The sequence below is a fragment of the Neoarthrinium moseri genome (assembly GCF_022829205.1).
Source record: "Neoarthrinium moseri strain CBS 164.80 chromosome Unknown scaffold4_Wmoseri_CBS_16480, whole genome shotgun sequence".
In the NCBI taxonomy this organism is placed as follows: Eukaryota; Fungi; Ascomycota; class Sordariomycetes; order Amphisphaeriales; family Apiosporaceae; genus Neoarthrinium; species Neoarthrinium moseri.
The window spans coordinates 141,661-155,594 of NW_026055118.1; the positions used below are offsets into that span (position 1 = coordinate 141,661).

The following is a 13,934-nucleotide window of genomic DNA, read 5'->3' on the forward strand; positions in this document are numbered from 1 at the left end:
TTGCACGTTGATTCCGAGCCTCGCGGCATCGTCGGAGTTTTCCACTGCAGATTTATTGGAATGGAGAATGACGCAGCCATCGCGCAGTTCCTGAATCTGTCTGCTGGATGTCTTGGGGCAGTGCTCCAGCCGGTTGTACTGGGATCGCTTGACTTGTCCATCAAGATATGCAGTCGCCTCGTTTACGATACCAGGGTCACCCATGCTCCTCCGCCAATCCCTCACCAGTTCGTGAGAAAATCTCCACGATGAGGGTTGTTAGCTTCGTCTGACATTATCGCAAGGGCAAAAGTTGATCATTGTTCGTTCTTCACCGTTGGCGCGGACGGAAAGTCTGAAAATGGGCGAAGAGAGCCTGACGAGGGGTTTTGGTACATGTCACGGGGTACTCGGATTGGCAAGCGTCGCCATCGAGCTTATGAAAGTCAGAAGTCAAAGATGCTCCTTCATGCACGGATATGTACCAGGGAACATCGAGTGATTGTAGGGAGGTTCCAAACTGATATTCTTCGCGTGAACGGTTGTGTCGCTCCTATGTACCGGCCAGCAGGAAGTTTACCATTTCCGATTTTTTAGCCAATGGCTCTTCTCAATCAATCTCAACATCAATGTCAAGATCCAGAGATCCAATCACATCATCATCCATAAGCGGTCGATGAATCTGTGGTATTCCCTTCTTGTCGGTACCGTTAGAGTTCTGCAGTTTGGCCAGATGTGCAGGCAGAGAGGTCTTGGCACCAAGCTTGGGCGTTCCATTGGCAGGCGTCGAGGCGCCGCTGCCGTTCAGGGGCGTCGACTTGCGGTCAATGGTTGGCGGCGCATTGACATCAAGCATGAACTTGGGTTGCGTTCGTAGCCTGCGGGACGTATCCTCAGAAACCTCCTCGCCTCGTGCGACACGGGCTTCGATCTCTCGCGCCTTGGCCTTTTCCTTGAGTTGTGCTTTGCGCACAGCCTCGGCGTTGCGACGTCGGTTCTCGATGTTGAGCTGCGCAAGACGGTCCTGCTGTGCACTCGGCGCGGCGGCCTTCTTGGCTGGTGATAAGCTGGTCTTCCAGGCAAGACGCGGTGTCTCCATAGTATCCAGCTGGTCTTGCACTTCCGAAGCCTTGGCATCGTCGCCACGCGCCTTCGCTTCCTCAAGTGCCTGCATCAAACGGTTGCGCTCCGAAGGCGCATACTTTTGACGTAGGCCTCGTTCTCGCTTTAGCTTCTCGTCCAGTTCCTGGTCAGTCCAGGAACGATTGCGTAGAGTGTTGATATCATCGATCTTTGCGACTAGATTCGGTCTTTTGGGAAAAATCAGTCCCTCGTGCTGCAGTGTTGCTTTGTAGCGGTTGAATTCGGACTAAGAATGTTAGAATGTGTGAACTTGGTGGACCAAGAGAAACTTTACATACCTCAGTGAAAGCTCCATCAGAACAAGCCACGAAAGGCCATTCTCGTTCAGCCTTGCCGTGTGCAGCAACCAGGTACTGGTCTGTGACAAAGGTCTGGCCGTTTGCCTTCTCCATAGCGTATGGTTTACCAGTCGAGAAGCCTGAAGATCAGCAGTTAGCTATGCTGCCAAATACTGGTTGCGCCGATGGAACATACGCTTGATAACTGCCATCCGGTATTGGTTCATACCGTCTCCAGCCCTCGGATCGGGACCAATAGATATGCGGGTATAACAGCCTGTGATGGCTTGCTCAAAGCCCGGGAAGAAACATATCTGAGCAAAGCGACTTCGGCCAAGTCGCACACGTTCGATATCCCGGAGTTCCGCAAGAGGAATTTCCTTGACCTCGGGGGTACGTGACTTGGACGCACGCTTTCGTGACTCACCCCACTCAACATCGCTGTCTGCGTCGAGATCACGGTCTGGGCTGTCGTGAGAGAGGGCGGTCGATTTCTTATTGCGCTCGCTGTCCTCGGCGCGACGGCGTGCGCGATCGGACTTCTCAGCACGAGCGCGCTTCAGCGACTCGATACCAGAACTGGTCTCGCCCACCTTGGAGCCGCCAATCTTTGTTCGTTGTCGGGAGGTCTTGCGCTGCGTCTCCTCGAGGTCTGCGTCGTTGGCCTTGCGCTTCTTGTTGTCACCAGCGCTGACTAGCTGGCGAAGAAGGCGGTTTTGCCGCTGTCGCTCAATTTCTTGTGCGCGCTCGGCCAAGATCGATTCACGCTCAACCTCACGCATGCTCATGATATCCGCCTTCTCCCGAGCGCTCTCAAACATGCCCTCGTAAGGGTATTTGTCCTCGTCATCGAAGACAGCACCGTTGGCGTTGTTGGCAGCGGGGGAGCCGGCCTCGGAGTCGCTCTCGTCCATCGGGGCAGAGTCTTGTGATGCTTGCGACTCAGCATCAGAGCTGGATGTGAAGGCCATGGTTAGTAGAGGACATTAGAACTCGGATGGCTCGGGTGAAGGATATGCGCAGAACGAATAGAGCGATGATGTTTGACTTTGTTTGAAGCCGGGCGCAAACGTGTTTAGGTGAATAGGCAAGTAAGGCGCAAACGACCGGTCGATGGATTGATGGGGTAATGCGTCAGGCGGGCGAAGTGAGAGGTAGCAACGCCGCGCCACCTGAGCAACCCAGAAGGAGGGACTTCTCACTTACGCTTCACCTTCCTCCTCATCCGAGTCATCTTGCTTCCGGGCCGTGGTCTTTTTTGCTGGTGCAGATTTCTTTGTCTTTTTCCGTGATTGCGATTCGGAGTCGGAGCCCGACTGGCTGATGTTCATCTCCTGCTCCGAGGCCTCATCTTCGGACTCGTCGCCTCCAACGAGCTCGAGGAATGCATCGTCGAGATCGGCCATCTTGTTGTTGATTGATTACAGGGTCTTGCTGTGAAGGGAAAGGGGGACCGGGGGTATGTGAGTGGCAATTGCAGCTCAGCCGGCGTGATTGTCCCAAGACGAGGTATCGAATGTAGACACTTGGTTAGAACGCGCACATGTGGCAAGCAAAGGTATGGAGGACGGCTTGATAAAGAAGATAGATCGCAGGGCGTCGATTGCTGGCGAAACAAGGGGAGAGCCGTCAATTCGAGGCTGCACGGCGTCAGAGGAAGAGAAAAAAAAGTGCAAGGAAACATGCGAGTCTCGAAATCTGGGGAGCTCAGCCTCATGACTGGTCGTTGGTGGGCGGCCGTCATTGGTGGTTTACCTACCACGGGATGGGCGATGCAGGGGCCCCCGTCGGGGCGGTGTCTCTATTATCCGCCCTCGCTGTCCCCGGGGCCCTGCCTGCCCAGCCATGCCTAGGTACCCGCCTAAGGTACCGGTACTAGTTAAGGTCCGTAGCTCAGGCAAGACTGCGTGTCGACAATCCAGCTTATCAGCTTATCGGCTACGGCTTGTTATCCCTGTCCTTTGTATGCATCATGGACACCCGAGTTGACGGGTGGGCCATCTGTAAGTTATTGGATGGCCTGATGGCTCGATGGCGGCACTACGATTTTGAAGCTGCCGCGAGTTGATCTCCCACGAAAGGCGTTCAACCACGTTCAACCAGTACAAACATGTCTTCCACCCGGAGTCTAATGCGCTTTATGCGCAGGAGCGGCCAATTGCCCGTACACGACTTTCTAGCTCCCGCCCTCTTCGCACCCAACCGGCGTTGTCTTTCATCAACAGCCCAGAAGGGCGCGGCTCAAGCGCAAGATGCCTCTGCCAACTCGAATGCGCAGAAACCTAAGCGCAAGCCCCTGACAAAGGAGCAACGCGAGTTCCTGTCCTCGGCGGTAAGTTCCTTACGTTCCGGGCCCTCGCGTTGATCTCCTGTCGCTCATACGTCTCTCACGTAGCTGCGCGTTAACCAAGCCGGCGAGCTCGCCGCCACCCTCATCTACACAGCCCAGACGCCGCCCATGGTGAACGCGCACCCGCACCTCCGGCCCCTCATGCGGCACATGTACGAGCAGGAGGCCGGCCACCTGGACACCTTCAACTCGCTCATCGCCAAGCACCGCGTGCGGCCCACGGCCCTGTACCCCGTGTGGTCGGTCCTGGCGACCGGGCTCGGCTGGGGCACCGCCGTGCTAGGCCGCGAGGCCGCCATGGCCTGCACCGAGGCCGTGGAGACCGAGATCGGGACGCACTACAACGAGCAGATCCGGACCCTGCTCGAGATGTTCCAGCAGTGGGAGGCCGAGGGGTATGAGGTCGGGGACGAGCTGAGAGAGCTAGTCGGCACGCTGAGGCGCATACGGGACGAAGAGCTCGAGCACCTGGACCACGCTGTCGAGCACGATGCGAGGAAGGCCGAGCCGCACTGGCTGCTGACCGGGGTCATCAGGGCCGGTTGCAGAGGCGCTATATGGGCCAGTGAGCGCATTTAACGGTCGCATGGAGATACAGAATGTAACAACATGTACAATTACCCTGTGGCATACGATGCCATTGCATCAACGTATCAGTGAAGTCAGAGGACAATTTTTTTTCTTTCCTGTTCTAGCGAAAAAGTGGCATCAGCCTTTGTACTGCTAATCAGGCTTAGAAAATCAACTGAAAATATGTCGTATTAAATCCCGGGATAGAATAGCCGTCAGCTTCAAATGTACGTTCCACTTAGTCGAATTTACTGAATATGACTCTGAAACCAAGGGTCTGGGTTCGGTCCATTGGCTGCCCTAGATCGTGCGCAGGGTTGTATCAATGCTGAGATATATCTCGCGAAATCAATGCATATCATTACTTAACCCGTGGTTTTGGATTACTTCCACATTATACTAGTACTTGGATGTTTCCAAACAGACAAGACTACCCTCTCAAAGTCTATGTACCACTTTCTAGAATATCTCCACCACGTCGTAATGACGATGCCCCCCCAACGTGAATGGTATCCATAAACCCAATGTCCTTAACGCCCATGTCTCATAAGCTGATGTGTTCAACACATACATCATCACCTCTCGAAGGAGATTCCAGATTACTACCACACCGGTCTAATCCTGACTCAGAGTCCTCGAATATTCTCTTTCCAGGATTTAGGTATTTTGTCAGGTCCAAAGTTCGAAGAGGTTCTTAGACGCCGATTTGGGACATGTTGGGTCCTCGGCGGACGGAACCACCGCTGCCTCGGAAGGCCTTAAAGGCGAAGAACATGGTGGCCGCGAAGCAGGCAAACAGGAACCACAGGAAGACGTCGCTAGCTTGAAGCTGGCGGCATTGCTTCGTGTCATTCGGCGAACCGAAGGCGATGTAGTCGCTAGCTCTTCCGCTCTGTAGATGGTGAATTAGCTCGTGTCCTAGGTAAGCCGGGTAGATATTCTGCAACTTACTAAGTCAGCGCAGTTGACGGCAGTCAGCTTGGCAGCCAACACCACGGCGGCGATGAAGGTGAAGAGAACTGCGAGGGCATCGAGCGCGAGGAGCACGATGGGGGAGGCGATGGCGGTGACGAAGGACGAGATCAAGCCGTAGAGCGAGGCGATCCAAGACAGTACTGCCACGAACATGGCAAAGTTGATGGCCGACTTGGCCGAGCCCGCGGCGCCGCCATAGCTGGCGATGGCGTTGCCGATGAGCGCAGTGATGAGCAGCGTCCACAGAAGCTGGACGATCCTCAGAACGTTGTTGATAAAGTTGAACTCCATTGCGACAATGGTGAGGTTCTCGGTCGGCTTTCGTGGGTAACTCGGCTACTCTTGAGGATTTCGCGAGGTGTCAAAGCTGGAGAGTAGGGACGTAAACGGTGGAGCTTGGGGATGCGTTGGTGGAGATGGAGATCTTGCTGGTGTGGATGGGACTTGAGAGAATGCGATTGTGTGTTGTTGATATTGTGGACTCGACGGATCGGGGGCACAAGAGCAATAAAGGGAAGATCGCTGCTCCAGTGGTGTGATTCTGGCCTGCTGTTTAATTTGCGCGTGAGCAACTCAAACTTTGGTTCGTTGCTGCCCTCTATGTATGCCCGTTTCCGTGTCAATCGATGATGCTGGGTGACGCCCTGGCGCGATCGGCAGCAGCGGCCAATAGCGGGTCCTTTATGACGTTTAGTGGCACGCTGTCGCTATGCAGAATGATGTGCAGTGGGAAAAAAAGCTCTTTGGGCATCTAATGATCCACTCAAGGTTCACAATCGGCTTGAAACATTCTACGCCCGAACCCACGGAGCAATAAAGGCGGGTGATGGGATTCTTATACCATCTACAACAGAGAGTCCTCGAGGGCCGTAAAAACAGCCAAGTAGGACCTTGCGGGAATGTACTGCGTAGAGTTCTGTTCCTGGCGTTCACGTTGCTGCACAGGACCCTGGTGCGATGCTGTTGACCAGCCAGTGTGGAGGGGCGATGCGGTCATCCCTGTCCGCTAGGGATCTGGGGGATGTGCCCTTGATTGGATGGCACTGTTCTGATCTTGGCCCGGCAACCCACAGAACCCTGCACCGGCCTGTCGAGTCCCCGGCAGATGCAGCCACAAGCCGCGCCCGTGCTTCACGAGCCGCCAGTGCGCAAGAAGGGTCTCAAGGGTCGTCATGATTTTGGTCAAATGAGGCCGTCGAATTGTCGTCGACTTGAGACACTAAGCCACCCAGATTGCGCCTTCACGTCACAACCTACCCGAGCATTCAGAACGATTCGACTTAGTACACCTCGTAACACGCCTACTCATTTAAGCTCGTCGTGGCGTGTGCGCATGTCTTTGCAAGTCGACGCGTAGTTTACATCTGCGCGTCTTCCTTTTTGCGCGTCATAGAGTAACAGCAGATGCTGATACGATATCACAAACGACATAGTTCTCTAAAATAATATACGTCTGTTTAATTTAGTGTGAATAGGTGTGCTCACTCCGGACGTGCCCGATATCACATACACAACGTAGAGTTCTATACCTTGCAGTGCCCTTCGATGCAGTAAAGGTCTATATGAATGGAGTACCATTCTTACAAGCGAGAACTAAAACAGACGGCAGGTCATCGAAAAAAATCACCCATGTTCCCCTTGAGACAGCCTGCCTTCAAAGCTGGCTATAACCTGTCCTTTCTGGTAAACACGTAGTAGGTCAATAATCCGAGGCCTTCTGCAGCAACCGCTGTAATTGATTATGTACGCCTCTTGAGAGATAGAGAGTTCAAATCGACGAAAGCAGTAACGTTTTCGTGTGAGAGGACAGGGTAAAATCCGCAAACAACGCAAAGAACCTTTAAGTTCAGGTAATGTTACCAAGTGATCACATGATCCGGGCCAACAGCCTCATAATGAGGTATAATGACAGCATGGCAGGTTCCCAATGTGCTGCTCAAATGCCAGAGTCAACCCACAGCAGTGTAATCGAGGCTGAATTTGACACCACACCCAGAGGAGAAAACTTTAGGAGATAGCCCATCTGATTGCATATGTTTGCGAAGTACGATACGCCAGTACAGCACGTATACGTCGAATTCGATTTGTGATGTGTGAAGCCCAATACTACTAATGAGGCCTGCCTGATTTATCCCATGTGGCCATTCTATATACGATACACCACAGCGTGGTGTGAGCCTGGGCCTCAGCCAGGGTTCAGATATCGAAACCCTGTTATGAAGCCAAACCCTCCATATCGGGCTTATTGGCCACTACGTGTAGCACTGCAAGAGATAGCCGCACGACATGACGCCTCTCATGAGAGCTTTGTCGGTGGTTGAGTGGTGATTGTCCCATTCCGTCACTAACCCTAAACCTGCGAAGGCCCTACTCCGCTTGGATTACCGCAGTCCCGAGTGTATGTCTTCATGAGACCCCGAGCCAAGCCGGAAGCCACACCAGGCTGCCTTCCATCGTTGGATGGCTTCAAGTTCGGCATCCAACGGGCGGGTTACGGCATCTCAGGGCAGTTCCCCTCCCAGGACACTCCCCCAATACCCCACAGCTTCATGTAGTCTCGTCGATGCTGTCGCGCCCTGATTGTCAATTCCGTTCTGTCTCTCGTTCTCCCAGATGGACCGTGATATCGCCGCTTTCTCACATGAAGAGCCGGTAGATGCCCATCCAAGCCAGGCCCAGGCTCGTGGCGACGATGCCCGTCTTGCGGCTGCGGACGCCGAAGAGGCTCTTGCTCGCGATGATCTTGGCGCGCTGCTGCTCGATCTGCGACATGCCGGAGAAGTAGCTGTAGGCGCCGAGGGCGAGAAAGGCGCCGCCTCCTGTGGGGACAGAGGCAGTCTCTGGTCAGCCTGCAAACTGCAATTGGGAGGTTCTACGGTCGATTGCACCAGTGGGCAAGGGGAACGAGGGAGCTATGGGCAGGGGGAAGAAACCAAAGCTAGAACGTACCGATCACCCGGCACGAACCACAGTCGTCGGCGCCGTCGGCCTTGAGCAGGTCATTCAGCTTCTCGGGCTTGTCGAGCTTGTAGGCCGTATCGGTGTCGCGGGCCATCGTGGACAAGATGCGCGGCTCCGGCGCAAAGACTCGAAACGAGTGTGAAGGTTGGTGATACTAAAGTTGATCGTTCCGAAAGGGCCCAGCTTTTTTCTCTACTTCGACTCACCCGTCTCCACATTCAATTGGTCGAGACTGCGCTAGCCTAGTTAGGCAATGAGCTCTGGGGTCAGGTACAAATCCTGTCTCAAGGCGACGGACACTTGTCGCCCATTGCTTTGGGCTTTTAACCCGAGGGACTTTCGATGGAATGTAGAAGATTCGCTATTATGCCATGTATAAGTTTTCTGGGTCTATAACTTAAAGTTGCCGCTTGAGAGGGCTTTGGCCGCTTTGGCCTTGTTACCCTCGGCATCCACAACCTCTCCCTTCTTGTTGATGACCTTAACACCGGCCTTCTTGAGGTCACTGATGGTCTGCTTCTGTGCCTGGGCCTTGCCAGACAGCTTCTTGTCACCGAGCCCGCCAGCCTTGCGTATTCTCTCCTTGTTCCTCCTGCGTCTCCTCGTCTTGTCTTCTCGGCTGAGCTCTTGTCTAGCGACCGGCAGACCACTCTTGCCGACCACCTCGCCCTTGTCTGCCGTGTCCTTCCCGGCCTTGTAAACCTCTTGGGGCGCCAATGTGTTGTCACCACCGCTGACGCCCTGCGCGGTAGCAGGTTGCGCATCTTCCATGCTGACAGTTGCAACATCTGCGACCACTGTGAGATTGGGAGCTGCAGGCTTCGGCTTGTAGTGCCAGCTGCTGAGTGCATCAAGGCTGGCACTGAGCTCTTTCCACATCTGCTCAATCTCCTTCTCCTCTTTGCGAAGCTTCTCATCCGCCTTGCTGACATAGGCGTCGGGGTTGGTGTTCTTGACGTGTTCCTCCTCGTAGAGCTCGGCAAGACTCTGCTTGTTCTTGGTGTCATCCAGCTCGATCAGACCTCTCCGTGTTTCGGCGGGGCCATCGGTATCAGGTCGCCGTCTTACAACCTCGTCGAACTCTTGTGCTAGGATGCGACGCTTGATCATGTCCTCGATGCTCTCGCTCACCTCGGCGGTGATTACCGGGACAGGCTTGCCGACATGCTCAAAGTCGAGATGCTCTTCGAGCAGCGAATGCTTGGGTCGCTCAGATGCTGCGGCCTCACCGGTCAAGGTCCACTTCTTTTGGGCCACGTTTTCGGCTTCTAGTTTGCGGATCTCCTCGGCCAGCTTGGCCTGCCTTCTCTCGTGAGCAGATCTTCGAGACTTGGGGTCACCGGCGGACACGTCAGACAGAGCGTCGTCGGAATCTTCGTGCTCAGACTCGTCTTCGAACAAATCCCTGCGCACATCCTCCATCGCACGGTCTATGTCCTTATCATCGGGCTGCGTAGCGCGGGGCTGCCTTGGTTTCCGTGGCTTGCCGTTCTTTGAGCCCTTCTTCGGAGGTGGCGCGAAGAAGTCCTTGTAGAAGAGGTCGTTGGCATTGAGGTCCATGCCTCCATCTGCGTCATCCTCATCCCCGTCTTCGTCCATGTCGCTATCGCCTTCAGGGGCATCAAGGTCCATATCGCCGAATGTGGGGCCTCCTTCTTCCTCATCATCGTCCTCCTCCTCGCCAGCCAGCTCTTCCTCGTCCTCGTCATCCATGTCTTTAGATCGCTTGCCATTGACCGCAGCACCGGCCTCCATGGGGTTTGTGTGCCAGTTGATCTCGTCATCATCGCTTGCGACATCCGTGTTGGGGTCGGCCTTGGCATCTTGGTTCTCGAAATACTGGCTTTGCTTGTTGAAGGCATCAATGTCAAAGAAGCCATCATTGAGGCCGTTCGGGTCCTCCACAAACTCTTCCGACGCCTCGTCACTGTCGCCTTCCCCATCCTCCTCGTCGAACATGCTGGCGTCTCCCTCGAGACCTGCCTCGGCGTCGTCGTCGTCATCCTCTTCCTCGATGTCTTCTTCGCCGTCATCTTCCATTGACGAGAGGTCGTCTTCCTCGGCCTCGTCGTCAATGAGACCGCTCATGTCCTCGGCTGACAGATCTTGATCTTCATCATCCTCGTCGTCTTCGTCTCCTTCGGGCACGGACCCAAGCCCTTCCTCATCAGACTCGAGGTCGTCTTCGTCCCCGTCAATGCCATTGAACTCGACTTGCTTGCTCTCTTCCAGGTCGTCCAGTGCGTCCTGTGAATCCTGGAGGGCACTGGCGATGATGCGCCTCGCCTGCTGCCAGACCTGGCCGCTCTCGAAACCGTCCACATGTAGTTTCCTGATCTTCAGAACGTCGGCCTTCTCAGCCGGGCCGTCTGCCCTTTTCCGCTTCTTATTGGCCTCCTTCTGTCGCTGCTGCTGCTCATCGCTTAGTTGGCCAGCATATGCGTCAAGAGTCGACTTGGCAAGCTGGAGAGAGGCGTTGGAGACAGAGGCGGTGGGCTGCAGGAAGCCATGGCGGTTGCCCGACTTGATGGCTTCGAAGAGGGCCAGCATGTCGGCGGCACCGGAGGCCTTGGTAGGGTCGGCGAAGGCAGAGAGGAAGCTCATGCCGGGAGCATGGGTGAGAGTATGCGAGGACGAGGACGAGATGCTGCCGTTAGTCCCTGCCATGACTCTGACACAAAGCCTGCAGAACGCGCGGGTTGAGTACAGGGACTTGAGGCGCTGTCTCTGGCGTTGAAACAGTTGCTTTGAAAAATAAAATGCGAACTCGAGTCCGATAAGATAGAAAAGTTTCTAGAGCCCCGCCAGCGGAAAGGGTTGGGCGCTGATTGGGCAGGCCGGTCCACTAGCCACAGTTCTGGGGGCGCCTGCGCCATCGGTGGTCCAGCGCGGAATTAGGTACCTAGGTACGGTATGGAATGCAGCGAGGCCTGTAGGCTGGCCGCCCGGCCGCCGTAGTGACCTCAATCACAGCTGGAGCCCTGGAGCTGCCCCTCCATTGGATCCTATCCACCCCCAAGGCGGGCGCCGCCGGACAGCTGCTTCATTGTCCTGACGGCGATGGTCTCAACAACGCGACCACCATGACGGGCGTGATCGAGGCGCTGCACATCTATGATGAGCACAAGTGAGTCCCAGGAGACGCGCGCAGTGCAGCGCAATGCGATGCAGTGGTGCTAACAGCCAACAGCCGCGCCATCCTCTCGCATACCTACAGCTCCCGCCCGCTCTCGGCCGCTCACCTGCTGCCGCTCTACCTCGACCACCCGCCACCACGCCCAAACTTGATCTATCTGCCCAACACCAACCCTCCAACCCTCGTCTTCAGCCTCACCCACAATAACCTGCTGTACCTGGCCACCTCGTCTGCCGAGATCGAGCCGCTGCTGGTCCTCGAGTTCCTTCACCGCATCATCGATGCCCTCGAGGAGTTTCTCGGCGCCCCTGTCCTCGCCCACAAGATCGAGGCCAACTACGATGTCGTGGCCCAGCTGCTGACCGAGATGTGCGATGCTGGCACCGTCAGCACCACAGAGCCCAACGCGCTGCGAGATGTCGTCGAGGTTGAGGGCATCTTGGGCAAGCTGCTTGGCAGTCTCAGTCTACCAGGCAAGCCAGCCTTGACGCCAAGTCTCAGCAGCCCGAGCACGCCGTCATTGCTGGCACAAAATGCCCCGGCGTTGCCCTGGAGGCGAGCTAACGTGCGGCATACCTCCAACGAATTGTATGCCGATCTGGTCGAGACATTGACCGTCACGTTGGCCCCTTCGGGCCGGCCTATTGCAGCCTTTGCGAACGGTACCATTGCCTTTACGTCAAAGGTGTCCGGGGTTCCTGATATAACCATGAGCCTGACCGGGCCGTCGGGAAAGCATAATCTGGGAAGCGTCATGGAGCTGCCAGTCTTTCACCCTTGTGTGCGACTGAACCGATGGCGGGACAGCCCAGGCGACCTCAGCTTTATTCCACCCGATGGGCGCTTCATTCTGGCTGGTTACGAAGTAGACTTGCTTCCTTTTACTAACGGAAAGAGCGGAAACCTCGGTGCAAACAACCTGAAACTTCCCGTGGGCATTGAAGTCAAGACAGGCCTGGGACCTACAGGCTCCGATTTCGATGTGAGACTCAACGTCAACAGGATTCCCGGAACCACAAGCTCGTTCGGCCCATCCAGTCGCGGCGGGTCATCTGGAGGCAGGGCCTTCGGTGGGCCGCACACGGGCACGGCTGCGTCTCCTTCACTTCACGACGTCATCGTCACGGTGCCGCTGCCCTCAGACGTTAGGAATCTCTCCGATGTACGGCCAAGCAAGGGTGACGCCACCTACAACCCAGGGGACAAGGCTTTGGAATGGCATATCCCACGGAAAGAACTTTCTTCCGGGGCCTCATATTTCAGTCTCAAAGCAACTGTTCTAGGAGCCTTCACGGATGACAACGAGGACGACGATCCGACGGGGTTTGGCTTCGGCAAGGACTATTCGTATGATGAACCATACCAGAGTACCCCTGAACCTAAAGCAGTGCAGACCAAAGACACGGAAGACGAGAAAGACGCGAAGAAGGCTGCACAGAATAAGATTCTGATGCCCAGCTCTGCGTCGGTCAGTTTCTCCGTCAAGGGATGGGTGCCAAGTGGAGTGAAGATCGAGAGCATCGTGGTGGACACAAAGAGGAGTCGGGGTCTCGGCGAGGGGGTGAAGCCATACAAAGGCGTCAAGTATTTGACCATCAGCAAAGGCGGCGTTGAGATACGGTGTTAGGTTAGACCCGGGGCATTTGGAGTATCACTGCATGGCCGGCGTTGGGGCGGTGAAATATAAAAACAAGAGACATCTTTATTACATCACGACCCTGAGGCAATGATCTTGTGTCGCTCGCATCCCTCGAACAGAGAGTAGCAATATTGACGGAACGGTGTTCACTGTAGAGCGAGGTTTTACGTCTGGCCAGTGGCAGGCCATTCGCCGGCCGGTCAAGCCTCCCACGTTGACAAAGTTCAAGTTGCTTAGACCGGCTTTGTGTGTTTGTAGACCGCCCTACTGGCTACTACAGTGTATCGTCAACCGGACATTTTCACGAAAGCATTCTTACTTTCTACTCCAGTAGTGGATTACTGACCTAGCGAGAGGGCGGTCTCTTATATTGGGATAAACAAATGTGATGGGAGAGCGGAGGGCGAATTAAATCACCCCATAAGTTTAGCAGTTGCGGGGCATTGTAGCTAACAAAAGGACCAACTCTTCGGTAACTGAGGCGAGGCATACCTGGCATACTAGGCGAGCGTGAATGTGAAACACTGGCCTTGTATTACTGTTGCAGAAACTATAGCGTCTTTGGAAACATTTACGTATGTAGGTACAACATACGCGGCATGTACGTAGCGAATATATGCACAACCATCTGCACAATGAGCAGCTAGCTAGCCTAAACCCACTGTTTGACATCCATACCCGACTAGCTTAGAGCTCGGCTCTGGGGCGGGAACGTGGGGTATACCGTACGGGGTCTAGGCGGGACGATTCGGGTCTCATTGTACCGCTCACAGCCACCTCTTCCGCCGCTCGGCACCCGACAATTCCAACTGCTCGCCTGAGTAAATGACGCTTACCGAAGCCTAGGAGATACATCCGGCCAGTCCAATGACATCTGCGACACGCCGCCGCAGCTGCGCACGG

The 13,934-nt window shown here is 55.2% G+C and overlaps 6 protein-coding genes across 6 annotated transcripts; 2 read left to right on the top strand and 4 right to left on the bottom strand.

The window, feature by feature from the left end:
* Window positions 1-589: 589 nt before the first annotated feature.
* JN550_001844 (uncharacterized protein) lies at window positions 590-2,806 on the bottom strand (the record flags this gene model as incomplete). The annotated part of the gene is made up of 4 exons (XM_049313073.1): window positions 590-1,348; window positions 1,401-1,540; window positions 1,597-2,354; window positions 2,607-2,806. The coding sequence occupies 4 exons, from the start codon at window positions 2,804-2,806 to the stop codon at window positions 590-592; spliced, it is 1,857 nt and encodes a 618-aa protein (XP_049175905.1).
* Window positions 2,807-3,510: 704 nt separating this feature from the next.
* JN550_001845 (uncharacterized protein) lies at window positions 3,511-4,329 on the top strand (the record flags this gene model as incomplete). Its single annotated transcript, XM_049313074.1, has 2 exons — window positions 3,511-3,732; window positions 3,796-4,329. 2 exons carry the CDS (start codon window positions 3,511-3,513, stop codon window positions 4,327-4,329), a joined length of 756 nt encoding a protein of 251 aa, XP_049175906.1.
* A 685-nt stretch (window positions 4,330-5,014) lies between these two features.
* Window positions 5,015-5,586, bottom strand: JN550_001846 (uncharacterized protein; the record flags this gene model as incomplete). The annotated part of the gene is made up of 2 exons (XM_049313075.1): window positions 5,015-5,212; window positions 5,272-5,586. The coding sequence occupies 2 exons, from the start codon at window positions 5,584-5,586 to the stop codon at window positions 5,015-5,017; spliced, it is 513 nt and encodes a 170-aa protein (XP_049175907.1).
* Window positions 5,587-7,932: 2,346 nt separating this feature from the next.
* Window positions 7,933-8,350, bottom strand: JN550_001847 (uncharacterized protein; the record flags this gene model as incomplete). The annotated part of the gene is made up of 2 exons (XM_049313076.1): window positions 7,933-8,114; window positions 8,245-8,350. 2 exons carry the CDS (start codon window positions 8,348-8,350, stop codon window positions 7,933-7,935), a joined length of 288 nt encoding a protein of 95 aa, XP_049175908.1.
* A 296-nt stretch (window positions 8,351-8,646) lies between these two features.
* On the bottom strand, window positions 8,647-10,923 carry JN550_001848 (uncharacterized protein; the record flags this gene model as incomplete). The annotated part of the gene is made up of 1 exon (XM_049313077.1): window positions 8,647-10,923. One exon carries the CDS (start codon window positions 10,921-10,923, stop codon window positions 8,647-8,649), a length of 2,277 nt encoding a protein of 758 aa, XP_049175909.1.
* Window positions 10,924-11,339: 416 nt separating this feature from the next.
* Window positions 11,340-13,019, top strand: JN550_001849 (uncharacterized protein; the record flags this gene model as incomplete). Its single annotated transcript, XM_049313078.1, has 2 exons — window positions 11,340-11,383; window positions 11,447-13,019. 2 exons carry the CDS (start codon window positions 11,340-11,342, stop codon window positions 13,017-13,019), a joined length of 1,617 nt encoding a protein of 538 aa, XP_049175910.1.
* Window positions 13,020-13,934: the final 915 nt, after the last annotated feature.